This window comes from Centroberyx gerrardi, chromosome 17, assembly GCF_048128805.1.
Source record: "Centroberyx gerrardi isolate f3 chromosome 17, fCenGer3.hap1.cur.20231027, whole genome shotgun sequence".
NCBI lineage: Eukaryota > Metazoa > Chordata > Actinopteri > Beryciformes > Berycidae > Centroberyx > Centroberyx gerrardi.
Genome location: NC_136013.1, coordinates 6,540,889 through 6,566,439, shown reverse-complemented (window position 1 = coordinate 6,566,439; position 25,551 = coordinate 6,540,889). Strand labels below are relative to the sequence as shown.

Genomic DNA, 25,551 nt, shown 5'->3' with positions numbered 1-25,551 from the left:
TTTGTAATGTATATTATATGTTCGTGCAGTTTTTATTGGAGTTATGCGTCGCCTCGCCTGCGGCCTTTGAACGCAGCAGCGCGCACACCAGATTTACCAGTGACGAAACAGGATTTCTTCTTCTCTTCCTTTTCTGAAACTTCCTGCATTCTCTACCCTGATTTGAGCAAGTGAACATTTTCTTCGGTCGTGAGAGTAATTTAACAGATAAACCTTGTGCCAGCTTCAGATCATGCGACAAACGTTAAGACAACCAGCAGACAAGTTTCGAAGTCTATGATTCTGCCAACCACATTTATCTATCCAGTATGTATAAGATCTAACTTTTAACTTGTAACGTCAATGTCAGACTTCCTCCTCATGCATCCCGGCTAAGTAGCTAATATGTTGTGGAACGACTCTGTAATGTTTGACTAGTGTAGTCAAAGTGTCCAGAACAATAACAAATTAACTCATCAACAGTTAAATCGTTTGAGGTAAATACAATTGTTTCAGAACAGAAGAATGGACGAAAACTTACAAATCTGTACTCTGTTGTTAACGTTAACTCTCGTTTCCTCCCATTTGACTTAACTTTACTGTTTGTTCTCTTTTAGTTAACATTACTCTTTGATTTAGCCTCAAACTTGCATTAGTAGTTTGACTATACAGGCTGCTGTAGCCAATAATTAATATCAGTGGTGGAAAGAGTACTAAAATGTCGTACTCAAGTAGAAGTACTGTTACTTTGCTGATATTTTACTGAAGTAGAAGTAAAATGAACGGTAAGTAAGAGTAGTAAAAGTTACTGAGTCACTTTTTAGAAAAGATGTTAGATGTGATTTTTCCCACGCAACTCTAAAAGGAAGAGAGGACCGAGTTCAAACTGGTTTCTTTTACTTGGGAAATTTGGAAATTACACAATAAAGTGCACAAAGTAAAGCCAGATTCTTCTGTTCTCTGCCGGCTGATCGTTCACTGTGAGTGTCTCCACAATTTGTCAATTTAAGATGGTCCACTTTCTGATGATGAGAGCCCCAAAATCTGTACTCTGTAATGGATGTGATTTAAAATGTAGCGAAGTACAATACTTCAGCAAAAACATACTTAAGGAAAAGTAACATTACTGACTTTACTCAAAAAAGTACAAGTACACATAAAAGCTACTCAATTACAGTAACGTGAGTAAATGTAATTAGTTACTTTCACGCTTGTTTAATGTCACAGCAAAAGCCTAAAACATGGAAGACCCGAACAGACCTCAGCGCAAAATGTCCACAGTGGGGGACAGTTTGTACAAGATCCTCGGCTTGGAGAAGGGAGCATCTGCAGAGGAAATAAAGAAGGCATACAGGTATGTTTATATACTAAACAATATTAAGAATCAGGTTAATGAAGCTTAACTGTTTACATAAAACCTTTAAAGCACTTCTGCAGGGAGTTAAAACATAACTTTGTTCCTGGAAAGTTTATGTATCGTGTAGTGCAGTGGTTCTCAACGTGGGGTCCGGGGACCACCAGGGGTCCTTGAGGGGGTTCCAAGGAGTCCCCAGCAAATTGATGAATTGATGAACTTCACCATTATTTCATTTACAAGAAGTGAACACAATTAGAGAATGTAGATGAAAGACTATTTTGATCAGAGTTTCACTGTTATCTCTGCCTACAATAAAGATAGTCCTGGAATTCTGGACAAAATCATATCTAACAATAAAAATATTGTCAGATATGAGTCCGAGAGACAAAATCTCATCAAATGAGGGTCCGTGACCCTAATGTGGACTAAATTATGGGTCCTTGATATGAAAAAGGTTGAGAATCACTGGTGTAGTGAACCCTGCTTTTATAAGACACAACTTGACAGCAGTGGATGTTGTCAGGATTTACGCCTGCCTACAATTCCCAGAAACACTCACTCATCTGCTTGCAGGAAGCTGGCGTTGAAGCATCACCCCGATAAGAACCCAGACAATCCAGAAGCTGCTGAGAAGTTTAAGGAGATCAACAACGCCAACTCCATCCTCAGCGATGAGAACAAGCGGAAGATCTACAACGAGTACGGATCCATGGGCCTCTACATAGCCGAGCAGTTTGGGGACGAGAGCGTCAAGTACTACTCGCTCATGTCCAAGTGCTGGTTCAAGGTGAGAGGCATGCTGGGAGCTGGGCTGGAGTGGTTTTCAAGACCAAGCTTTTGAAAAGAGGGAGAGAGTGAGCGGATGTTTGCATGCTTATGTTTAGATGGTGTGTCGGGAACAAATGACTGTTTATATGTGTGTTAAAAGCAAAATCCAGTTGTTTATTGTATTCACTCTGATGATGATGATGATGATGATACATGTGCAGCATTTTGTGAACATGGAGATTTTGCCTTTAGACAGTGATTGGAATTTGCAGATGTAGGCTAATATATTAAAATTGACATAAAATAGTGTCCTCAAAAAGAATTGTAAATATTGTAAATTGTAATTAGCAATATCATTTTATATGTCTGATTTTTATCATTTTTTATTTGATGTGTTTTCTTATGGAATGAACTGCGACTCTCGGCCAGCCAGTGACATGTTGCCTTAGCCTTCTTGTCTTTTAAAAGAGGACCGCATTGGAAATAAGTTTTAGGAACTTCACGTGATATCCTCGATGATTTTAATGAATGCATGACTGATGGCTGTGCATTGTTTTTGATTATCAAATGAACAAACAAACAAGAACAAAAAACTGTAATGGAAAATACTATTGGTCTGAAGTAATGTCAAAAATGCCTGTTCCCATTATCTTCTAATATTGCTTTGTATCATGATCCTAAAATACGATTTAAGAGAACTGATATTGAGAAGTTCTCTGAAGTTACCTGAAGTTCCTCATTCAATATATGAAAATGTAGAGTATCCTGTCTCTAAAAGTGATATCACTTTGTCAACCACGGACTGAAGTTACATTCTATTCTTTAAAAAGTACTGACATTTAGTGTAACCTTGTGCTATTTCATATTTTGTAAGAGTAGGTAAACTTGAGATACAAAAGTGCATTCTGACTGACGTTCATTTCCTTTGCCCTGTGCCAGACGCTTGTGGTGTGCTGTAGCATTTTCACCTGCTGCTGCTGTTTCTGCTGCTGCTGCTTCTGCTGTGGGAGGTGCAAGACTCCCGAGGACGAGGCAGACGGCGTCTATATGGATCCTGACGACCTGGAGGCGCAGATCAGATCTGAGAACGGTGAAGGTGAGTGAGTTCGTCGTTTTGATCCAATCAAAATCAAAACCGACATGTTACAGCATCACGACAGGATCGCACAGTAAAAATATTCTATAATAGATGATGGTTCTTGTGAATACTTGCTTAGCTGAAATATTAAATTAAATGTAACAAAGAGGTTAAAGCTGCACCAGGCAACTTTGGATGTTGGTGGCTCCAAATGGCAGCTAGATGTCACTGTTTGATTTAACTTTAATACCCAGAAATCCTGTAAGGTGACAAAAGTAAAGTGCACACAGCTCACTCATGTTTACCAAGCTGGCTGGTCTGTGATGCTTAAAGGAAACCAAAGAGACGAGAGAGGAAAAAGATCTAATGTTGGAGAGTCCAGCTTTCTCTGGACGGAGCGCTGCTCACTGCTGTTTAGGAGACAGTTTGTATTTCACCCTTAAGTTTTGATTTGTCTCTTAGTTTGAGTGGAGAAGTGTCCACACCCGACACTAGAACTTCATTTTGACAAACAGGGTGAATCTACAGTATCTCAGTTAGTAGGGATGGGATTTACACAGTAAAATCCTGCCTAGTGCAGCATTAACTAAATAAAAAAGTATTTATTGTGATGAACATTGGGAATAACATTATGCTGGAAAGTGAACAAAGATGGACACATACAGCGCGATTTCTTGAACTCAATCAGTGTTGCTGCCCTGGCCCAATATTCAAGACGGGGGCTCTCTAAGAAAGCCTGATACCAGAGGTGGGGACTCGAGCTACATGACTTGGACTCGAGTCACAGTTTTAATTGCTTGAGACTTGACTTGATGCATGAAGAGAAGACTTGAGACTTGACTTTGGTTCTGGTGACTTGGGACTTGACTCTGACTTGTACTTTGATGACTTGAAAAGGTTTCTAAAGTCTTGACAAAAGATCTTATATTTGTGTAAATGACTTAGATTGAAAGTGATGAGATTTGTTCCAGCAGACGACTGAATTTAAATTCTGTTTTCTGAATTTGTATGGAATGATTGAATTTATGATTAAGTTGAAACTGATTATAGAAATCAAACTCATGATGCTCTTACCAAGTTTTTATCCTATTAAAACCATATTGCATTGAAAAGTCCTAGATATTTAGTTTTCTTTAAGATATTAAATTGATACTGGACTCTTGATTTGTTCTGACTTGACTTGCTGTTCTACATTTAGACTTGAGACTTGACATTAATGACATGGACTTGACTTGGACTTGACTTGGTAATCTACATTTAGACTTCGGACTTGACCTGAGACTTGTACCTCAAGACTTGAGACTGACTTGCTCAAGCAAAGTTGACTTGGTCACATCTCTGCCTTATACTGTATGGCAGCCTAATGGAGGCTTAATCTGACCCAAAGAGTCAAGAAGTAGGGGATACTTCACTTGGGATATTGCTTGATTTACGTGTTTTTATCCAATGCAGTGAGTTGTTTTCTTTGTTGGTAAGTGCCATGGGTTTGCTCAGTGTTTCATCTTGTTTCACCACAGGTGACGATGTAATAGTTATTCAGCCGAGCCCTAGTGACGCCACCGACCCTTCAGGTGAAGCTCATGATGCAGCTCATTGTCCTGAGTGTAGGCTGTGCTGGGCTGCCTGACTTTACATAACTGGCAGGACATGAAGCGATGTTTCACTTTGGCACAACATCTTCACTTTCTAGCTGCCATACCTTTTTGTAGGAGTTCATGATTGGGCATCCTCCAATACCGGTGACCCTGAGGATTTGTAGTCACCACAGGTCATTTGCTTTCCTACTTGGTACACATATAAAAAGCAAAGTTAACTGAGGTGACGTAAGTAATTTTACTGGCTTGCAATTATCATATTGAGTACAGAGGGAAAACATGGGATGCCAGATGTGAAAGATCCCTGCGCTTTATGGAGGCTGCAGGTGCTCAGAAGTGAAATCTTGCTGCCAAAGTGAAATATTGATTCAAGGCTTTTATTGTGCTGCTTTGTAAATCGTGTAAGTCGATCTCATGCACAATACATACTGTACGTCTGTCTGCGGGTCTGTTTTAACATTTGCTCCGTTCTTGTATTGTTCATGCTTCCTCGTGCCTTATAACGTCCGATATCATGCGCTGTATTAACAACATTACAAGCTTGTGGCATCAATGTTATAACCACGCTAATATTAGATTCAGTATGAATTAATCCTTTTCTCCCACTGAGATTAATCTTTGCTATAGATATGAAAACTCTACCATGGGATTGAATATCATGCAGTAATCTCCCTTTGAAATTTAGCTTGGTTATAATTTTAAAAACTAACATTTACCTCTTGCTGATTTTCCTGAGGATTTAATTCAAAGCAATATTCCACTTAGTTTTAACATGGGGGATATTTGGCACTTGACCGCCATGAAAAACAGAATAAAAACTACTCACTAAGATCAGATGCAGCTCGGACGAGATTGTAGCGTTTGCAGTGTTTTTAATGAGGCCATGAAAATAGCCTGAAAATGTACATTTAACACGTTTGTCAACAGATTCAACAACAGATCCCGATTTTAAGACAATAAAGCAGTCCTGGGTCTGTCCTTATTTTGTAATTGTATTCTTGGTTTACACTAAAATTAGTATTTAAAAATAAAAGTCTCCCAAACAGGAACTATCTCTCCTAAATGGTATTCCTCCGCTATGTTCTCTTCTATCAATAAAAATGCTATTTGGCGAAATTATGTTCTAAAATGTTCCACCAACTGTCAATTAAAAAAAAACACAGTAGCAGGATCTGTTGTTGAATCTGTTCACAAACATGTTAAATGTAAGTTTTCAGGTTATTTTTGTGGCTTCATTCAAATGAATGGGGAGTAAAAATCCAAACGCTACAAACTCTTCCCAGCTGCATCCACCCCCATGTTAAATCTAAGTGGAATATTGCTTTAAGAATTATAGAAACTGTATTCGAAACCAACTGTTTTTACACCTGCCTGTGTTTCCCCATGCAGGTGACAACGAGCCGATCATGATTCAGCCCCATGCGACCAACGGCAGCCCGGGGCCCGGCCAGTGAGCGGCGGTATCGCAGTCCTCAAACCATGTCAGCATCAGTTGCCATGGTGATGAGTCTGAAAGTTGCCGGTGACGATTGTAAATGCGGTTTCTGTTGAAATGTGGTTGTTTCCCCCCCCAAAAGACTGCGGCTGACATGCAGAAAATGCACTTGTCATCGAGGGGGCGTTTGTTTACAGGAATATAGCACCGATTTGATTGTGCCATTGTTTTATAGTGCCAATTTTTTTTTTTCCTAATGCTTAGGGTTTGTGTTTGCTTTCATCCAATCACATATTTATTTTTTTAACTTTTTACTTCTTTTCACTTACGGGCAAAATCCACACTGCCGTGACGAATGACGAAAGCCTGTTGAGTAAATTCAGATCAATGCCTGTGATGAGTTCTTGAATGCTCGATTTTCATGTGCACTTTAAACTCTCAAGCTCATTGTAACTGCTTCCGCTGCCATGACGGTCTGACACAACACTTTGGCCCAGACACAAGGTGGCTGAAGTGTTATAGTATCTTGAAGGCAACATATGGGCTGGTGCAGGTTTTTGAGTCTATGCCACTTTTTCCGCGAGACTGAGTGGTAATATAGATTTAGTATAGATACATATGTAGTGGCAAAAAAGGAATTAACCAGGAAAATATGTGCACACCCATAGTTTCCAATCTAAACCACATATTTGTAGATCATCAGTATAGCAAAATGTACTGTATATGCTGAAATTAGCTAGCGTTTTATGATGTTTACCATGCCTTCTTTTGCATATTTGGCTGATTCCACTGTCAACAGCCTGATGAGAATTAATAACATAATGCTAACAGGCATTAAGAGAGACTGGTGGCATTGCCAGATGGCCCATAGTGTGTATCTTATTGTCTTAACATGTTATTAAAAGCAAACTTCCTCCTACATTTGACACTAAAGCCAAGCTGGCACATCGCCTCTGTTGGGATTGGGAATAGGCCCTTTTCACAAACATGGCTGACGTACTTCTGCAGGGTAAAGCTCGGTTCTCACCATTGCCAGCAATGTTAAAAAGCCAATTTTCTGTCTCCAATAACTCTGTCTGTGATCACTTATTCTGTGTTTCAAGGTCTCTGTTATCTTTCTGTTTCTGCTGTCAGACGACTGCGCAAATAACTGTGATCGAGGGTCACAACATGCTAACTGGCTAACCAAGGCTAACGGTAATTTCTGTACTGTTAGCACTTTGTGACCCTCAATCAAACCGTTTTTTTAATAGTTGTGCCGTCGTCTGACAACAGGAGCAGAAAGATCTGTCAGTGATAACACCTGTATTGTGTTATACACTATGTTGAAACACAAAATAAGTGATCACAGACAGAGTTAAGTTCCCTTTTTAACATTTCTGGCAATGCTGAGAACTACTGCGGAAGTAGGGCAGCCATGTTTGTGAACAGGGCCTATAAGACACAGAACAATAATGGAAACTTTGTTCTGTGTGAACTTTATTGTCATAAATCATACTGATTAGCCCTATTTGACCTGGTGGTGGGACTCTTTTAAAGACAATGACAACTCTCTGTAATGTGTCAGATGTTTTATTGGCTGTAACTACAGTCTTGTGAAATTACGGTAAATACGGGAATTGTATTTTTATGTGCATTCAGAGATATATTTTTGATTGGAAGTTTTACTACAAATGGTCTGTTTAGCATATATGAAGATACAGCCTTAAGTTATGGCGGCCTTCAGTTTTTCTCTCCGCTGTGTGTAGAAATGTTGATTGTTTGCATTCCAAATGCATGATCTGTACAGACTTCGATCAAATTGTATTTGCTCATAATTATTACTATTTGTTTTGTTCTTGGAATACTGGATTGGAGAGTTTGCCACACAGGTCAAGACAATGCATTTAGAAAGTTTAGATAAGTACAGAAAAGTATTTGAAAGTCAGTTTCTTATAGTTTTCTGTGGCTGATATCGCACTTGACATCAGAATTGTTCTGATGGAGTAAACCTCACCCATCTGGAACTTCAAGCAGGATATAGAATAAGAATAATTTGTAAATACTATTATTAAGTTTGCACTGGACTGAAACTCATACAATACTCAACATTTTTTAATTTACTGGATAGTATAAAATATAAAGACATTGTTCCAGTTAACTGTATTAAGTGCCAGTGAATACATTTAATTGGTATAAAGTGTAATCTTTTTAGGCTCTGAGTCTTTCGATCAAAGATTTAAATGAATAACGATCCCTTCTTTCTCTCAAGAGTTATTCCGAACATTCCCAGCTATCTTTCATCCTTTCAACCTTTCAGAGTTTTTCCAATTTGGTACTGTAAAATGTATGATCAAATAAACTTGGGTAATATTGTAAATGCGGTGGCCTCATAAGTGTCCTTCTTCCAAGATTAGTTTACATTTGATTTCATATCTGTCTCTATATGCCATTTGGAAATACTTTACAAATGACAATCAGGTGTTTTGTTTTTCAGGGTTTTGAATTTGTGAAGTTTGATGTTAGTGACTGTTTATATGCTTGTAAATTGCTACTGTGGCACCTGCAGCACCTACCAGCCTTTACCAATGACCTGCTATTGGCTGCTGTTGCACTCCGCCCCTTACAGATAATATCAGTGTTGCCGCTGTGCGCTTCCACATGTTACAGCAGGTGGCAGGTTGTTGAGCCTCAGTTTGCTGCAGCTGAACACAAAGTGAGTGACTTTACTGAAGTGGACTTCATGGAAAGGAAAGGGATTGTCACATGATGCTATGAAGGCCCTCGAATTATCAACAGACTCTGAGGGCCATTCCTCAACTTGCTCAGAGCCTCTTCTGTGGTATGACTTCATTACCTGTGTTTATGCTGTCTTATATGCTCATATTCAGCACAAATCGTTTTCATTTCATGGTTTTACTCTTAAACTATCTCCTGTATATCACTTATTTGTACATTTTGGAGAGATGCAGTCACTTCTGAGGGCCTGAGATACCCTTCGTTCTCTCTCAGGACATATGACGGTGTGCCGGAGGGAAAATATTCAGACTCAGCAACAGAGTTTGGTGAAGTGGCGTCCGGTGTTGACGGCGTGTGGCAGTCTGACAGACACTGCCATGAGAGGGACGCGGTGTCGTGGTCCGACAGTGAAGGGAGGCGCTTGGCCAGAAGGAAGCTCGTCATCGCCTGCGCTGTCAGCCTGGTCTTCATGATAGGAGAGGTGATTGGTAAGATCAAAGTGGTCAAAATTAGTTTTACGTGTGGTTTCACTCACTATACTTCCCTCTACAGCTGCAACCATGCTGTAGGCCACACCACCCAAAGTGAACCCATGTGGAACGTAAATACAGTATCTTGAGTGATATGTACGTACATATGGCAGCTTACGTTCCCTAGTATATCCTCCACTGTTCATTTAATTTGTCCTTGTACCATGTGTGTCAGTATAAGGATAAGTTGTCAAGTCACATTCCAAAGACAAATTCTTTGGAAAGTGATTGTGAGTCTGATTGGAGTTTATAATGTGCTGCAGAACCGGCCAGCCTGGTCTTCATGATAGGAGAACATTGGGAAAATGACAGTAAATCAAAATCCATCAAAATTAGTGTCTGATATTTGGGTTTTTCTGAAGTGTTGCGTGCTCCCTCACACATTTCATTTCCAACATCTCTCAGAAATAATACATCCTTTGTTGCTTTTCATTTGCAGCATTGAGTTATGAGTGTCATTGTGACATTGGTCACACTTTGGTAAACAACTCTCCCCTTTCATTTCCTCGTGTTTTTAATTCCTTCCATTTGAAAATGCAAGTACTGCCAAGCTGCTAAAAGTCCCTTTTCATATGTGGGTTTAATATCTATGCTCTTTAGTGGTTTGCACTGAAAATAAATGTAAAAAAAATGGTGGTGCCGCACACTCTTGTACATATATCTCATGCAAAGAAGCAATTTCACGCTGTGTAATATGGCTATTGAGTTCCTCCTAAATAAATGGGGGGAAAAAAGGCTCAAGACAGCAACTTTATCCATTCAGTCATCATTAGTGGCTTATGTGTTTCAGTGCTCCGAAACATGAAACTTCAAGGAAACTTCAATCCCTTCAATGCTAATGAAACTTGATCCCTTAAACCATCTTTATTCTCTGCCATCCTGAACCTTTTTTCCCCGTTTATTCTTGGTTTTAGTTCCCTGGACTGTTTGAAAAGGTTTTTTACTGTATGGCTGAAGCACCAGCGCCTCACTTCATGCCTTCTATATAAAGTGTGTGAGGGATTTGTATCCTCCAATCCTCCGCAGGTGGCTACGCTGCACACAGTCTGGCGATAATGACAGATGCAGCTCATCTTCTGACTGATTTCGCCAGCATTGCGATGAGCATCTTCTCCCTGTGGGTCTCATCCAGACCGCACACTAAAACCATGACCTTTGGGTGGCATCGTGCAGGTTAGATCACAAGACCTTTAACTATCAGTTTGTTTTACTGATTTACCCCCAAAAAATGTCATTATCCACTTGTAAAAATAAATGCAGAGGCCTTCAACACTGGTAAAGATCTCTGTGGGTCACAATATGTTGGTTTGTTTGCATCAGTAAATCAAGTGCCTTGGTATCCTTCCTTTAAAATTCAAGTTTCATTATTCATTTTTGTATTTTGGTTGATTTACCCAGTTTTCTAGCAGCAGATGGGACTTAAACTGGTGCCAAATGAAGACACTATATATACTCACTCCACGGATTACCTGTTAGATATAGAATTGATTTTAATATTTTAATGATCATGTTTAAAGTCCCTCAGTCTAGACTCAACAGTAAAGGTGATTGTGCATGACAAAGTTAGGCTAATAATTCAGTGTCATCTTTTAAAGGACTTCCTAATATGTATCTTCATAGACTTGCTTTTATGGAATTGCTGTTCATTTCTCCCACTTTTAATCTCATTAAAAGTCATTTTATGTTTATTGTCTTTTGCCCCATTTTCTTTTGAATATGTTTCCTATTTTTATCTCCTTATATATTTTGCTATTCTTGTTTAGATGCACTCCCGTAAAGCAGATTGTAAACTCAACTACATGTCTCTTCTTCCTCTCCTTTTTGTCGTATACAGATAACTATTTCCTGTCTGTTGGTAGACTTACTGAGTTATTGTGTTAAACAGAGATTCTGGGTGTGTTGCTGTCCGTTCTGTCTATCTGGGCTGTGACCGCGGTGCTGGTGTTCATCGCCGTACAGAGGATCATTGAGGACGACTACGAGATCCAGAGCCACATCATGCTCATAACCTCGGGCTGCGCTGTGGGTGCCAACGTCCTGTGAGTGTGAGCTGCCTTTCTGGTTTGTCAGGATTGTTTACTTAAGCCTGCAAGTGTTTGGTGTATTGTGTATTGTGACGGTGTTCAGCAGTGATTGAATGGTCATCTAAAAATAGCCGTGACTTTGTTTTATTTAGAATGGCCCTCATCCTCCACCAGTCCGGCTCCTCGCACGGCCACAGCCACGGGTTTCCCTACAGCCGGCTGCAGAAGGATGAGGAGCAGCGGGGTCACGGCCACTCCCACTCCCACTCCCACTCCCACTCCCACTCCCACGGCAACGCCAGCGTGAAGGCGGCCTTCATCCATGTGGTGGGGGACCTGCTGCAGAGCATCGGGGTCCTGCTGGCTGCCACCATCATCCACTTCTGGGTCAGTGTCAGCACCAGCTGCAGAACAAAACCACTAAAGGGGCATCAGCAGTTAGCGATGGGTCATCATCTCTGTTATAAAGTTAAAGATTATTGACTCAAGCAGTTGAAAAACTGAAGGTGTAATATGAATGACTGTGCACCCTCAGTGTTTCACTTCCTTCATAACTCTCAGGAACACTCCCAGGGGTGCAAACCCGGTTAACAACCAGCTCTTTCAATAGAGCTGAACAATTAATCAAAAAAAAAAAAATTGAAATCACAATCTGAACTTCTGCAATTTCCAAATTGTAGAGGCTGCAAACTGGATTTCTGAACAAGGTGTTTTAGTGCTGCAGGTAATGTTTGGTCCATGAAAGTAATATTGGTGAAAATCAGACTCAAACTCAGTAAATCCTGCACACTAACATCTATTTTTTTTTAACAAAATCACTTTTCTTTAAACAATTTTAAAGTTCTAAAAAATATATGACAAGACAAAAAAAGCTGCAATATTCTGTTAAATAATCCTAATTTGATTTTTCGTATATCTAGCCCTAGTTGACAAGTCCTCAAAAGACATCACACGATTTTATAATTTACCACACTAACATGTGTTGTTTAAATTCTGTATGACCCACAGCCGGAGTTCAAAATAGCAGATCCTATTTGCACCTTCCTGTTCTCCGTCCTTGTTCTTGGGACAACACTCACAGTCACAAAGGATGTGTTGAGAATACTCATGGAGGGTAAATACACATTTTGTTTACTATGTGACATTATCATGAGTCGATACAGTTTACTATTAGTGCCTTCTTGTTGCTGAGCGGACACTTTGTCTCCGCAGGCTCGCCTCAGGACCTAAACTTCAACACTGTGAGAGAAACGCTGCTGTCTGTGAGCGGCGTCAAGGCTACGCACAATCTGCACATGTGGGGCCTCAGCATGAGTCACTCTTTGCTCTCTGTCCACGTGGCCATAGGTGGGCTCACTGCTGCAACAACAAACTTAACCAGTCATTTAGTCTCATATTCAGCCTTCAGATCTTATTTTTCTTAAACCAAGAGAAAAAATCTGCCAATGAGGTGAGATAACTCCACTTTTCCAATGCAGTTTCACTTGTTTCAGGAATTGTCTAGAAACAAGAGTCTATATCTTGAAACAAGTCAGAATAAAGCAGATCACTGCACTACTATCAGGACAATGACACTTGATTCAAAAAAAATCTTGAAACAAGTTGATTTGCATTGGAAACAAGTGAAATTATCTAACCCCATCGCCAGATTTTTTAACTTATTTTAAGTAAAATTAGGATTTTAGGACTCAATAATAGACTAAATGATTTGTTAAGATGAAGATTTTTTGCAGAACTCTACTAAGCACAACTGCACCTCGTTCTAGTCTAAGTATAGAGGCTGAGATGTACAGCAGAGTTTTGAGACTTTAGGATTAACAGCATTATCAGTATTGTGTATTATCTTAACATTCAATATCTTTTCCATTTTTCCCTCCACTTAACTGGGGCTGTAGTCAAGACCACCTTAGTTGAATCCAAGTCAATTCCAAGACCAGGTTCAGTCGAGTTTGAGTCAAAACCAGATCCAAAGGGGTCGAGACCAAATCAAGACCGAGACCAGAGCAAATCAAGTCCTTTTCAAGACCAAAATAGACGATAAACACTGTACATGTCTTTCCAAATGTCAAAATAATAATTAAGGAGTTTCTTAAGGATGGTACTTTATGTACTTAACCCTTCAACATCCAACTAATTGATGCATAGGAGTTTGAGATCCATAACATACACAGGTTTCTCTAGATTAAATCATTTAAATTGTTGGCAGCGCTGAGAAGAAAATAAACTAAACATTAAAAAAATTACCCTTTCTTTCATATTTTAGAGAGGAAAAAACAAGTTGAGTCAACATTCATTGCTTAACAGAATTGTAAACCCTAACTGTGCTGGTTCCTAACTTTAACAAATGGCTTTTGACTTGTTTTCCTCAGAGGAAGATGCCGATACGCAGATTGTCCTCACGAAGGCAACAACGCTGCTCCGGTCTGAGTTCGGCTTCTCCAGCATCACGATCCAAGTGGAGCGTTACTCTGAAGAAATGCTCGACTGCACACAGTGCCAAGACCTGGCAGACTGAACGAGTGAGTGTGGCGAGACAGTGATGAAGATTGATAGGTTCACTGAAGTCAATCTATTTTTAACCCCAGTGGCACAGATGTCATATTTTTGTGACACACAGAGAGGAATTCCATATGGTTTCTCCCTCTCTAGAAAGCCATAAAATGATTTGAACTGTGCAGCGATGAGTTCAAAATCACGAGTGTGTGTAAATGCAGCCAATATAAAAACGTGTGTACCAGCAAATAGCAGACTTTCCAAAATCCATATATGGGGTTCAGGCATTGAAAGTTCCTGTTTCATTCAATATTGAGTTTTCTATCAAGATAGACAAAAGTCAACCTCATGCGAACCATAAAGATTTGGCTGTTTCTCTTGAGTTTTCTAAGAGAATAACAGTTTTTATTTAAATGTCTAAAGCTCACACCTCCATTTCATTCATCAACAAACAGTTAAGTTTGTTCTTACAGCTTAGAAGCAGAATTTCAGCCGGTTGAGGTTCGTTGCTGTGGCTTTAAAGTAATAATTTGTGACATTTTCTCTTACATTTGCTGTTCTAAACACCCGGTGACTGGTATGTCTTTCCCTCTGATACAGGAAGTGCTGCGTCTTGTTTCCAGCAGCAGCAACAGCGGTTTGTTTGGAATTAATAGAAGAAGAACTGGGTGGTTAGCATGAGCAGCGATAGACACCATGGCTGAACAGACAAAGAAAATTGCAACACCTGCAGAAAAAAAAGTGATTTTGTTATATTTATATGCTGGAAGTGTAAATAAGAATTTGTTTTTAATGCACGACTTGTTGAATAAACATTAAATTAATTATATATATTGTATACTGTATATTTTAAATTGTATATTTTAAAACTGTGGAGTGTCCTGCCCGAAGATCGTCTTTTAGATTTTGTTTTATGTACTTGTTTTTTGATCTTGGCCGCTGGAATACAAGATAAGGTGTGTAGCTGCTTTGTTGTTGCAACTGTCAATTTATTTCAATTGACAATCATGGTCAGATGGGATATATTTCCTCAAACCGTACAGGCACATAATTATTAGGCATACAGTATATACAACTATAGGTTAACTACAGTAGGGATTTACATTCATTCAAAAAATCTTCACACAATATTGAAAAACAATGCTGTTCTGCTGTGTGTATCCAATATTTGTAATCTGGATATGAGTGCTGGACAACACCCAAACAAAGAGGAGTTAATATGAGCGCTGGAATATAAGGCACACAAATATGAAATTGCTCTTAATAGGCAGACATTTTTCCTTATAGGGGCTTTCTATTTTTTCATATACTTTTATAAATTATACAGTAGATCAGATCACAATAAACTCTCGACACAAAACCTGGCATAATACATTCCTACGGCCGATGGCCCAGGTTTGGCCTTTGGACTTTATCTGGACGGCGTTTCCCAAATCTTACTAATAAAGATATGTTAAGTTCAATCGTTAACCAATGAACAAAGGATGCTAGAAGATCCTAGTGTTAACATGCTTTCAGGAGACCGGTCGCTACTCCACTCTCACAAGGTGACCATCTCTAGTGGGCCGGCTCCTTCCAGTACTTGGCGTAGGCCTCCTGGAACATGTTCTTGCAGGCTATTTTAGCTCCGAGTTTGGAGCAGATGAGGAAGGAGCCGCCCATCTTGCGGTGGAGGGAGTAGGTTTCCTCTGGAGGCGGGGTGAGCCGCTCCCTCAGCATCACGGGGATCAGGCTGTGGATCCGCTCGGTCGTGCTTTGGGCTCCGAAGTTGAAGGGCCGTTCTGAGGAGAAAGCCTCGCCGAGGATCATCACTGCATCCACATGGGCGTTCTCCATCGCCTGACAGCACAGCAGCAGTTAATGAACAATCTTTAAAGGGGCAGTAAGTAGGATTTTTTACAGAATGACCACAATATGCCTTTGGGGGGTTGATGGAGTGACTGACTACTTTACCAGATAGGGACACTGTGCCAGAGACTTGTGTCAAAGTTTTATCAATGTTGTTACAACTGGTCGCCAACAGGGGTCAGTACAGCTCATAATGCCCCTTTAAATGTTAGTTTCATACTAACTAAACATTTCAAAGTAATCAAACTCTAAGTTAATGTTTGGTTTAGAAAGTTAAGATTCTGTTGATCTGCTTCTTCACCTTACAGAGCATCAGAAAATAATAAACAACTAAAATCATAGTAATTAAACATTAATTGATATAATACCAATTAAACAATGTATAGTTCAGAGAGGTAAAGTTTATGCTGGTATTGTTCTTTGCTTTATATTACATCAATACACAGCAATTAATTAATATCCATTAATAGTCAAACTTTCATTACTTTCATAGTAATGAAACATTAGTTTGGATTCTAGTTTAAAAAGGTAAAGTTTCTGCTCATCACCTTCGACTCGTAGCCGGTGAGGAACTTCATTTCTCTGGATTTCTGCAGCACACCTTCTTTGTCCTGTTCTGCAGCTGACTTGATAACCTGATGACAGAAGTGTAGGGTCAATGCAAACTTTCATTCCAAAATAAATTATACACTATTTGAAAAAAATAGAAAAAATAACTAATGATAATGAAAAAACACCTAATTTTATAATTATTTATAATAATATGAAAATGTTGACTGATGAATTTTAGATGGCAATTTTTTTTCAAAATGGACATATAATAAATTAAATGAAACAGAATGGAAGGCATGCTTGGGGGTTATGAATTGTTGATTTTTCAAAATAAACATGATAGCAACTACCTTCCTAATGGTCCTAATAAAATCTTTCTTGTGAAGTTAGACAAATTTCCAACCAATGTAACAGTTAAATTGATCTTTTCTTTGATTTTTGTTGGTTCAGTATCTCACCTCGATGTAGGTGTCAGTGAAACTTTTATCAAATCCTCGCGTTGCCCCAAAATCCAACAGAGCAACCTGAAACACAGAAGAGGTTAAACAGACTTCAGTGCAATGGGAACTATCACATCAACATATGCATATTAATTGATCATGGCAAACTTACCTTGTGAGCTTGTGGATCAAAGAAGAAGTTGGACCAGTTTGGATCAGTCTGCATGTACCTGAACTCAAAAAGCTCCCTCAGGCACAAAATCAAGATTTGCTCACAAATCTAGTGGAAGCCGAGGAGAGGAGAGAGAAAAGAGTGGAGGGATTACTGAGATGTAGTAAAATATGATGACTAAATATTTAATTTTTCAAACATGGTGCTCCTGGTATATGTAAGGTATATGTCACTTTATGTAGCAAGCAAAATCAGTATCATCCTTTAAATCACTTCTTAAAACGAAAGTATGAAGGCCTTCTCATAGTTTTAGAAGATTTTTTTCTTTTATCTACTCCATTTACCTGTGTTTTATCTTTGTTTTTAAGGTCTTAACTATTATTTGCCTCTTTTCTTCAATATATTCTGTATATTTTTGTTTTATTGTAATTGTTATTCTTTTTGTCTCTTATTAAGTTATTCTTATTATTATTTATGTTGAACTGATGAATTGTGTGAAATGACTAAAATATTGAGAAGTAGAATATGCAGAATGGTGATTGCTGGAAGTTAAGCTACGACTTGCTGACATGACTCCGGGGTTTTAAAGGTGGCGTCTCAGCAGTTGGCTCGTCACCTTGAACACTTCCAAAGCCGGCGGCGTCTTGGCAGTGCGCGGGTGTGAACTCTACTGTAAGCGGTGTGGTGTTTCGAACCGGCCGTACCTCGTTCCTGAGCTCCTGAGAGAGGTCGTTGGCCTGGTCCAGAGGGAAACCGGGCACCAGTGTTGTGGTGAGGACATGCTGGCTGCTCAGCTCCTCAACCACATCAGGCACGTAGAAGTAAGGGTGATCCTTCAGCAGCTCCCTGGGACACAAACAGCAACGGAGTTAAAGGGCACTTCTGCACAAACAAACCCCCAGAACTGAGATAAATCTGTCACCAGCAGAGCACATCTTCATACTGATATCACAGCATGAAAGAGGATGGCAAAGGATGGTAAAACAAGAGACACACCTCATCTAAACCCATAAATACTATACGTCATGAGGATATTGGTGGCTCTTTCCTGGGAAAAATCCTCTAGCGCACAGGAAGTGATGCATTTTGTGTTTCTGGCAGCAACAACAGCGGTTTGTTTAGAATAAATAGAAGAAGAACTGGGTAGTTAGCATGAGCAGCGATAGCCACCACAGCTGAACAGACAAAGAAAAGAGAAAAAAGCCACCTACAGAAACACACTGTTTGACTGACAGGTGATCTCTGGGATGTGCAGAAACACCACAGCAACGAGCGCTTGGCACCAAAGATGTCAACAAAACATAAAAAGCACACATGCGATGACTTTCATTTGAAATACTGAAAGTCATCGCAATCACAATATCTCATCAAAATAATAGATACTGGTATATGGCCCCATACTGTGGAGTCCTAACTAAGACAAGGTGACTGGAGTCAGCCAGCATAGTAAGACTGAGTGTGAACAAAGGCTAAACAGTGTGTATTTGAGAATATATGGATGCCCTTCATTAATTATGTTAAGGACTTAGATTTAACAGATGATCGAGTGAATGACTAATTTTTGTGGACAATGCAGTTTCTAAGCTTGTAGAATATTTTTTAAATTATTTTTCTTCTAAATACTTGTTATATTTTGTGTCTATTGCAATTAATATACTCCATTTTGTTTAGATTACCATTTGTTAAAACAGGAGGAGCATTCTTGTTGTTTTTTTTGTTTTGTTTTGTTTTGTTTTGTGTTAATGCAGCAATTTTATGTTGTATTTTATATTATATGAATGTAAAAGGCTGTATTTCATGGTGTTGAAAATTTAAATAAAAATTAAGAAAAAAAGACTGAGTGTGAACAACTCACTGGAATTTTCTGGCACATTTGGCCTCTCTTATGTAATCACACTCCAGCGCCAGCTCACGGCTCATAACCTCAATCAGGTGTTCGGGAAACAGACCTGTGAACAGAGAGAGTGCAGAGCAAATGGGAATAAAATCTAAATCATGACAGTCTGAGAACTATTCAAGCTGCATGTATGGCTTAGCATATTGACAGTAGCAGAGGTTATCAAACTTAGACAATAGTAACAGTTATCATAAAAATGATAAAAAAAAACTGTACAACAATGTTACCTTCAGGCAGAGCATTGCTTAAACTCAGAACAGCCATGATATTATTCACGTCACTGTCGATACTCTTGGCGACTCCAGGGTACTAAAAGAAAAGGCAGTTTTTTTTACATCATTGTATTTTATCACAGGTTTTTTTCCACTCTGCTTCTACGTTCCATCGCTGCAGAAATAGACTAAACTATTCTCACCTGAATCTTCATGGCGACGTCTCTGCCATCCTTCATCTTGGCTAAATGCACCTGACCGATAGATGCGGCCGCAAACGGCTTCTCCTCAAAATACGCCACCTTGTCCCTCCAGTTTGGGCCGAGGTCGCTGCTGACGGCTTTCTGCGGAGAATAAGAGGAGAGGAGGAGAGAAACTTGGCTTATCTGAATGAAATGGATTACTGACTTTTGCTTAATTGGCTACAGCTCTCCATACCGTACCATCATCTGTTTAGTGGGCATAAAGTCCGCACTCTGTCGGACACGCTCAAAGATTTTGGCCAACTGAGGGTTGATAAATGCATCATCTGAGAGGGCAGAAGGAAGAAAATAGTAGAGGAACAGAGTGAAACAGACACCAGTTCTGTATCGGGATAAAATACTAAGCAAATAAGCAAACCAGCTTGATACTAGCTATCGGGAATTAGTTTTAAAAGTGCTGAAAACTGGAAAATATGGCGCCGGACATCAAAGAAGGTCAAACTGCATCACGGCACTGTAAGTATGTTGTGTAGAGACAACAGACCTCGGTGTCCCGCAGCCTAAACTGCCCGTCATTTTCTACAGAGCAAATTTAGGCCCGGCTGCCTACAATAGCTCGACTGGTATGGCACTTATTGTGTTCAGCTGGCCCGCGGTTTATTTTAGGTGATGACATTTCCCTGTTGGTCCGGGGATTTTGTTTGCCACGGGTGAGAGAGAGGGTGAAGCAGTGTAGCTTGCTGGGAAGTTGAAGCACCGGTTGACTGTCTCAGTATGTGTTTGGTCATTGATGAACGATGAATGTTTATTTCTAATGAGAGGAATGTATGTAGTTTGCTGTCCACAGTATGCCTTTCTACTGTAGGTGAGGTCTTGTTGTCGTTGTACCATGTTATGTCGGTATGTACTGTGAAGACGTGTCGCCAAAGATGAATTCCTGTACATTTTCTTCCCGATTAAAGCGATTCTGATCCATTCGAGTATCTGCACGGTACATTTTTGGATAATTCGTCACCTTGAATGCTGAGCATCTGTCCCAGTTTAAGTGCAGCACCTCGGACTTTGCACAGTGTCCGGACAATTCTCTCAGCGTTGGCTTCTGAGAGGAAGGCGCTTGAATCCAGTATGGCTTTTTTATCTCCTGAAAAAAAAAATGCATCATTCAGTAAGGATGCTACGATGAACTGGCTACTGCTCTGATCGTTATTAGCAAATACCACTGGAAAACACTTTCTAATGTGAGATCAGATATTGGGCCACTGATAACTCATAATACATGATACTCATAATACACACACACACACACACACGCACACACTCCCCCCTCATAAACAAAACCGTCCACTTTACCACCTTCCTGTTGGGGCTTTAAACTCTTCTTGGCCACTTCAGCAATCGCTCCGATGCCGAGTCCAACTGCCAGACCTGCAGAAAGACATTACAAAAAAAACAAAAACATCAATACACAAAATTTCTCTTAATAGACTGACATCTTTGAAAGCGAAATACAACTGCTCCACCTCTAAAGCAAAGCAATGCCAGGCTTTTTTAATTTTTTTTTTTTTACGAATGCCGTGCACAGCCTAGCACCTGAACACCCACAGCTCTGCTCTTATCGCTGTTTAGATCTGATAACAGTAGCAGAAAAACACAAGCAAACCTCGCTCAGCGCTGGAGAAGATGAAGATAAGAGTAATCAGTAACCAGCTCTAAACTCTCAGGACAACAGCCCATGAGAGATCAGGAGCAAATTTACACCAAGTGGGGTGGGGGGGGGGGAATGATTGGTACTAAGCGTGCTGCCCTTCGCTGACAGTTGACAACACATTTTATATTAGTTGGGTTCCCCGGCGGGTCAGGCAGGAGCTGGCGGTCAGACAAGTCTCTCAGAGATTTTCTCAGCTACAGATACTTTGTAATTCCATTCCTGCGAAGAACATGTCAGCACTTCCCACACCCTGCCGCCAGCACCAGAAAACTGGTGACCGAGGTTATGACCGAGAAAAACTAGGTGTTAAAGAAGATGGTAAACTCATTCTGAACTGACTGTAAAAATTAGGAAAAAAAACTAAACTAAAACCTTCTTGTCTGCTTGTAAAACTGACTAAAATGAAATAAAACTTCAGTTGTTGTCTTATGTTTTGGCTGTTTATGTGCAGGGTAAAAAAAAAGAGATGAATTCTGGGTGCAGAGTTTTTGGTTATTTTTACTAGACATCATCGCTCCACCCCGCTGGCGCTGGAAGCAGATTCCCAAGGCAAAGGCGTTTCTCTTTTGGGATTATTGTGAATTTAATAGTGTGAGTTCAGATTGCTGTTGAACCTGCTAGTGATTTCATCTGTGAAACCAAACAGATCCCAACTTTACGTTATTTGAGGATGTATTGAAAAATTAATGTAAATACATTTTACTTCTATTTAGTAAGTTTCACTAGTTTCACTTCTATCATTATATCTAGAACTAGAACTGGACTAGAACTGAAACTAAATCAAATGACTTAACTAAAACTAAACATTTGGTTAAAAACAAAAAACAAACAAAACTAAAACTACTAAACACAGTTTTATTTGTTATTTAGTTAGTTATTTAGTTTTTTTTGATTAGTTTATATTTATTTATATTGGTAACTGATGAGAGAAACTTCCTATCCACAACTAAAGCAATATGGAAGATGCTGTTTTTTAACCTTTATTTGTCTGGGGAGCGTTTTTTTCTTTTTGCTGAGGCTGCATGTTCTTTCTCAGCACCGCTCTGCTTCACATTCACACAGTTACACACACTGACACCCGGCAGCCGCCCAGGACAGACACTGTACTGTACTGTACTGTACTGTAATGTTGGCTATGGAGCCACTCAGATCGGAGCAGCTGGGGGGGTCAAGTGCCTTGCTCAGGGGCACATGGACAGCAGCTGTTGACGGAGGGGAGAGGGTTACACATTCACTTTCCCTCCCTAGACTCCCCCAGCAGGTCTGGGGATTCAAACCGGCAACCTGACAGTCACTAAGAGGAATATGAGAGTGATCTACAGTCAGGTGAACTGAAGACTCTAAATTGCCCCTAGTGTGTAGTATGGTATGTATATGGTGTATAATGTACTGTATATGTATGTATGTATATATGATGTAGCACGGTATACAGTATAGTGATTTAGTATGTATATGACATACATGAATAAGTCCATTTTAAAAACATTTCTCTATAAATGTGCTTTTGCTTGATTTTATTTTGTTTCTTTTTACTGTTCTTACAGTTCTGATTGCTTTTATTTACTGTTGTTTTTATTGCCACTCTATTGTCTTGTTTGATTTTAAGCTGGTCTGTAAAGCACTTTCTAAACCATTTTCAGAAAAGTGTTTGTTTGATTTTATGATGGTATGTAAAGCCCTTTGAGACATGCTTGTGATAAACAGTTATATAAATAAACATTATTTTTCACACTTGTTTGATCGTGATCTAAAACAGGAAGTGGAACGTGACAGATAATATATTCACAGATGAGCGTTCCTACCTCCAAAATTCACCAGTCTCCCTATCCGTGTGACGGGCACCTTCCGCTCTCTGGCTCTTTCACTGAGCTGGAACAAAAGGAAACACACAAAATAATACATAAAGGACGAATACAATTGTTCCTGTGCAATGTTGGCATTAGACAGGAAGGGTTAGTATAAAAGCTGGATGGAACCACGTACTCAAATATGGAGCATTTGTTCATATTAATCAAATATTGATAAAAGGTGTTAAGAGCGGCTACCACTTGCTTATGTTGCTTGGAGTCATTTTTCTTGGCGTTCCTCGCTTTATCGATATCCTCTGGTGTCAGCCTTCCTACTGTGGGATTGTCCTGGTTAAATAACCTTGTGTGTCCAGAAAACATTCGACTAGACCAGTCCCTTTGGTACTTGAGCCTCTTGGCACCGGGTCGTCCGACGCAGGTCCCCCGTCCGGCGTTTACGTTTTCAGAGGCAGTGAAACACGCCGCGATGGTGGAGTATCTGTGAAAAGATGCAGCTGTCGTGGCTCTGTGGAGGCAGACATCTTGCTGTTTCCTGAACGCCTCCTGGATGAAAAAACAAAACACGATTCATACGTTTGATCTGTTGCCTCAGATTACTGCACTGAATTAGGGATGATATTGGACTTTCAATAAAAAACTTATAATCAGAGTGTGTCATTTTCGTCCATCTCTGATATGATGGAGGTGAGCGTATAATTTTACTCAACAGTTTCAGGTGTGGCAGTCTGTAAAACGTGGAAATTAATTAAACCTGACTTGCCCTGCCTTAAGAAGCATGAAAACCTATCTAAGAATTTGGGGGTTTTAATAGTTTTAATAGAGTTTTAGTGTCCCATGATGGTGTAAAAGTTGTTTCGGAGGCTTTTACACCTTGCAAAGATTCCAATTCTGTGGGAAACACTGAATATTTTAGGGAGTTTTTTCGGCATTAAAATGGCAAAATATAAATTTACAACACAAAATTTTGTCTAAGGCGCATACCATGTAACCGCGTTATCCTGGGTTCGAATTCAGCTCAGGATCTTTCCCCCTCTCTTTCCTGTCTCTCTCCATTTTGTGCTACAAAAGCGAAAATGCCCCCAGAAAAAACTGGCACAAAATATTGGTATCAGCCTTCAGAAACCTGTATCACTCGAACCCTACACCCTAGTCAATATCTTTAAAACTGACCACTTTCATGGCATAAAATTACAAGGATTCAGTGTGTCCAACCCAGAAAAGTGTCTGAAACAGCATTTAGACCATCATGGGACACTAAAACTCTCCACTGAACCCCACTCCTCAGCGATTTCTGGAAGAACATCATTCGTCTCACAAAACAGACACTACTGTCGTGGCGTGGATGAGGTCAGGATGTCAGAGAGACAGAAGAGAGAGAGAAGTTATCTGAGGTGTTTGTGAAACTGGATCCCGTGCCGGAGAGGGACGGGGGCCGGCTCACGGTCGAACGCTCACCCTTGCCAAGCCGGCGGCGTGATGGAAGTTCACCAGCCTCTGGCCTCTGCCTGTTTGGCTCCTGCTGGCCACCTGCTGCACCCAGGCCAGCCCCCTCCGCACCACCCTGTCACCTGTCATGCTGCTGTCCTGTCCCAGAATAACAGAAAGGGGAGGGGGGGGGGTGATTGTTTTGCACAACAGATTGTTTTAAATTTTGAGGTGTACAGTGATGGTTTTAGTGTGCAAAGTTGGATTTCAGCCTCATGTAGGTGACAGGAACCGTCAGTTTATGTTCCCATGCTTGTCTTAAACCTGGGATTAGAGCTTTACTGCATGTGCGCCACACTGTAGCTTGCCTTAAAAAAACAGCCTGATCAAATACAGATTAAAGTGCAATATTAACTTGGCTGGCTGTGTGATAAGGAGAGCAGAAGGGGAATAACATGCACGAAAAAGTAACACTGGAAAAAAACACCCTGAAAAAACAATTAAGTAAATGATTTTATGATTGTTTGCACTGTCTGCTAATAAAACATTAAAGTGACACAGAGAGGGAAATTGAAGTTCTACTCACTCAGAAACTCCAGTAATTATAACATCGATGACACGGACGGCTTTACAGCAGAAGTCCTCTCAGCTCCGACCTGCAGATGACCGTGAACACACGCATTGTCAAACAGCAGCACGAGTAGACGTTCACCTTGATTTGACTTGACACGATTTCTTACAAACTCTTCTTCTACTACGAGAGAGAGAGAGAGAGAGAGAGAGAGAGAGAGAGAGAGAGAGAGAGAGAGAGAGAGAGAGAGGGAGAGAGGGAGCAGAGTGAAGGACATGCAAATCTCCCGGAGCCGTCCCGTCCCGCGGGGGGTTTAATAAACACGGACCAATGAAGCAAAGTTCAGCGACTCCACCGAGTATCAACAAACCTCCCCAGTGGCTGCAGAGCCTGTCAGTCGCTCCACATGGCGTGACGCCTGACGTCCGGACACATGCTGCCTTCAGGTGCTTTAGGTAATAGCGGAATTTCGATCACAACGCATATGAACGACCCAACAAAAGTTGTTTCCACTAGGGTTCAACCAATATGTGTTTTTGTTTGTTTTGGGAAGGCTGATGCCGATATTTTTAGGCTGGTATTTTGTGCTGATAGTCAATATCTTATAAAAACTGACCACTTTAATGCCAAAAAATGGCTCAGAATTTGATTCTTGTCAGGGTGGAAAAGCCTCTGAAACGCCATTGAAACCCAATGCAATTCTTTCAGGTGGGTTGGAAGCTCCTGAAGGCAGGGTGA

General features: G+C 40.2%; 3 protein-coding genes across 6 annotated transcripts; 2 read left to right on the top strand and 1 right to left on the bottom strand.

The window, feature by feature from the left end:
- The first annotated feature begins 155 nt into the window (after positions 1 to 155).
- dnajc5gb (DnaJ (Hsp40) homolog, subfamily C, member 5 gamma b) lies at positions 156 to 8,542 on the top strand. 2 transcript variants are annotated; one of them, XM_071896130.2, is made up of 6 exons: positions 156 to 306; positions 1,207 to 1,333; positions 1,910 to 2,123; positions 3,044 to 3,200; positions 4,700 to 4,753; positions 6,167 to 8,542. In XM_071896130.2, exons 2-6 carry the CDS (start codon positions 1,221 to 1,223, stop codon positions 6,229 to 6,231), a joined length of 603 nt encoding a protein of 200 aa, XP_071752231.1. In that variant the 5' UTR covers positions 156 to 306; positions 1,207 to 1,220; the 3' UTR covers positions 6,232 to 8,542. The 2 variants fall into 2 exon arrangements, with proteins under 2 accessions (XP_071752231.1, XP_071752239.1); XM_071896138.2 differs by lacking the exon at positions 4,700 to 4,753.
- A 313-nt stretch (positions 8,543 to 8,855) lies between these two features.
- Positions 8,856 to 14,806, top strand: LOC139909089 (proton-coupled zinc antiporter SLC30A2-like). Of its 2 annotated transcripts, none has more exons than XM_071896041.2 (9): positions 8,856 to 9,033; positions 9,204 to 9,418; positions 10,487 to 10,633; positions 11,346 to 11,499; positions 11,637 to 11,871; positions 12,493 to 12,598; positions 12,697 to 12,831; positions 13,854 to 14,003; positions 14,578 to 14,806. In XM_071896041.2, exons 1-8 carry the CDS (start codon positions 8,966 to 8,968, stop codon positions 13,997 to 13,999), a joined length of 1,206 nt encoding a protein of 401 aa, XP_071752142.2. In that variant the 5' UTR covers positions 8,856 to 8,965; the 3' UTR covers positions 14,000 to 14,003; positions 14,578 to 14,806. The 2 variants fall into 2 exon arrangements, with proteins under 2 accessions (XP_071752142.2, XP_071752133.2); XM_071896032.2 differs by having other exon boundaries at positions 13,854 to 14,037.
- An 18-nt stretch (positions 14,807 to 14,824) lies between these two features.
- coq8ab (coenzyme Q8A, genome duplicate b) lies at positions 14,825 to 24,957 on the bottom strand. 2 transcript variants are annotated; one of them, XM_078289335.1, is made up of 15 exons: positions 24,829 to 24,957; positions 24,273 to 24,401; positions 23,055 to 23,360; positions 22,812 to 22,878; positions 20,655 to 20,726; positions 20,317 to 20,442; positions 19,542 to 19,627; positions 19,302 to 19,442; positions 19,114 to 19,195; positions 18,845 to 18,938; positions 17,694 to 17,835; positions 16,990 to 17,097; positions 16,836 to 16,901; positions 16,374 to 16,460; positions 14,825 to 15,816 (listed from the first exon to the last, which is right to left on the bottom strand). In XM_078289335.1, exons 2-15 carry the CDS (start codon positions 24,390 to 24,392, stop codon positions 15,535 to 15,537), a joined length of 1,779 nt encoding a protein of 592 aa, XP_078145461.1. In that variant the 5' UTR covers positions 24,393 to 24,401; positions 24,829 to 24,957; the 3' UTR covers positions 14,825 to 15,534. The 2 variants fall into 2 exon arrangements, with proteins under 2 accessions (XP_078145461.1, XP_078145462.1); XM_078289336.1 differs by having other exon boundaries at positions 23,055 to 23,357.
- Positions 24,958 to 25,551: the final 594 nt, after the last annotated feature.

Excerpts from the sequence above, each read along its gene's own strand:
- dnajc5gb (XM_071896130.2), top strand. The coding sequence starts at position 1,221 with ATGGAAGACCCGAACAGACCTCAGCGCAAAATGTCCACAGTGGGGGAC. Across the intron at positions 1,334-1,909 it reads GAAATAAAGAAGGCATACAG|GAAGCTGGCGTTGAAGCATC; the intron begins GTATGTTTATAT and ends ATCTGCTTGCAG. Across the intron at positions 3,201-4,699 it reads CAGATCTGAGAACGGTGAAG|GTGACGATGTAATAGTTATT; the intron begins GTGAGTGAGTTC and ends GTTTCACCACAG.
- LOC139909089 (XM_071896041.2), top strand. The coding sequence starts at position 8,966 with ATGAAGGCCCTCGAATTATCAACAGACTCTGAGGGCCATTCCTCAACT. Across the intron at positions 9,419-10,486 it reads CATGATAGGAGAGGTGATTG|GTGGCTACGCTGCACACAGT; the intron begins GTAAGATCAAAG and ends AATCCTCCGCAG. Across the intron at positions 12,832-13,853 it reads CTCTGTCCACGTGGCCATAG|AGGAAGATGCCGATACGCAG; the intron begins GTGGGCTCACTG and ends TGTTTTCCTCAG.
- coq8ab (XM_078289335.1), bottom strand. The coding sequence starts at position 24,392 with ATGACAGGTGACAGGGTGGTGCGGAGGGGGCTGGCCTGGGTGCAGCAG. Across the intron at positions 17,098-17,693 it reads CTCAGGAGCTCAGGAACGAG|ATTTGTGAGCAAATCTTGAT; the intron begins GTACGGCCGGTT and ends GGCTTCCACTAG. Across the intron at positions 16,461-16,835 it reads TCACTGACACCTACATCGAG|GTTATCAAGTCAGCTGCAGA; the intron begins GTGAGATACTGA and ends TTCTGTCATCAG.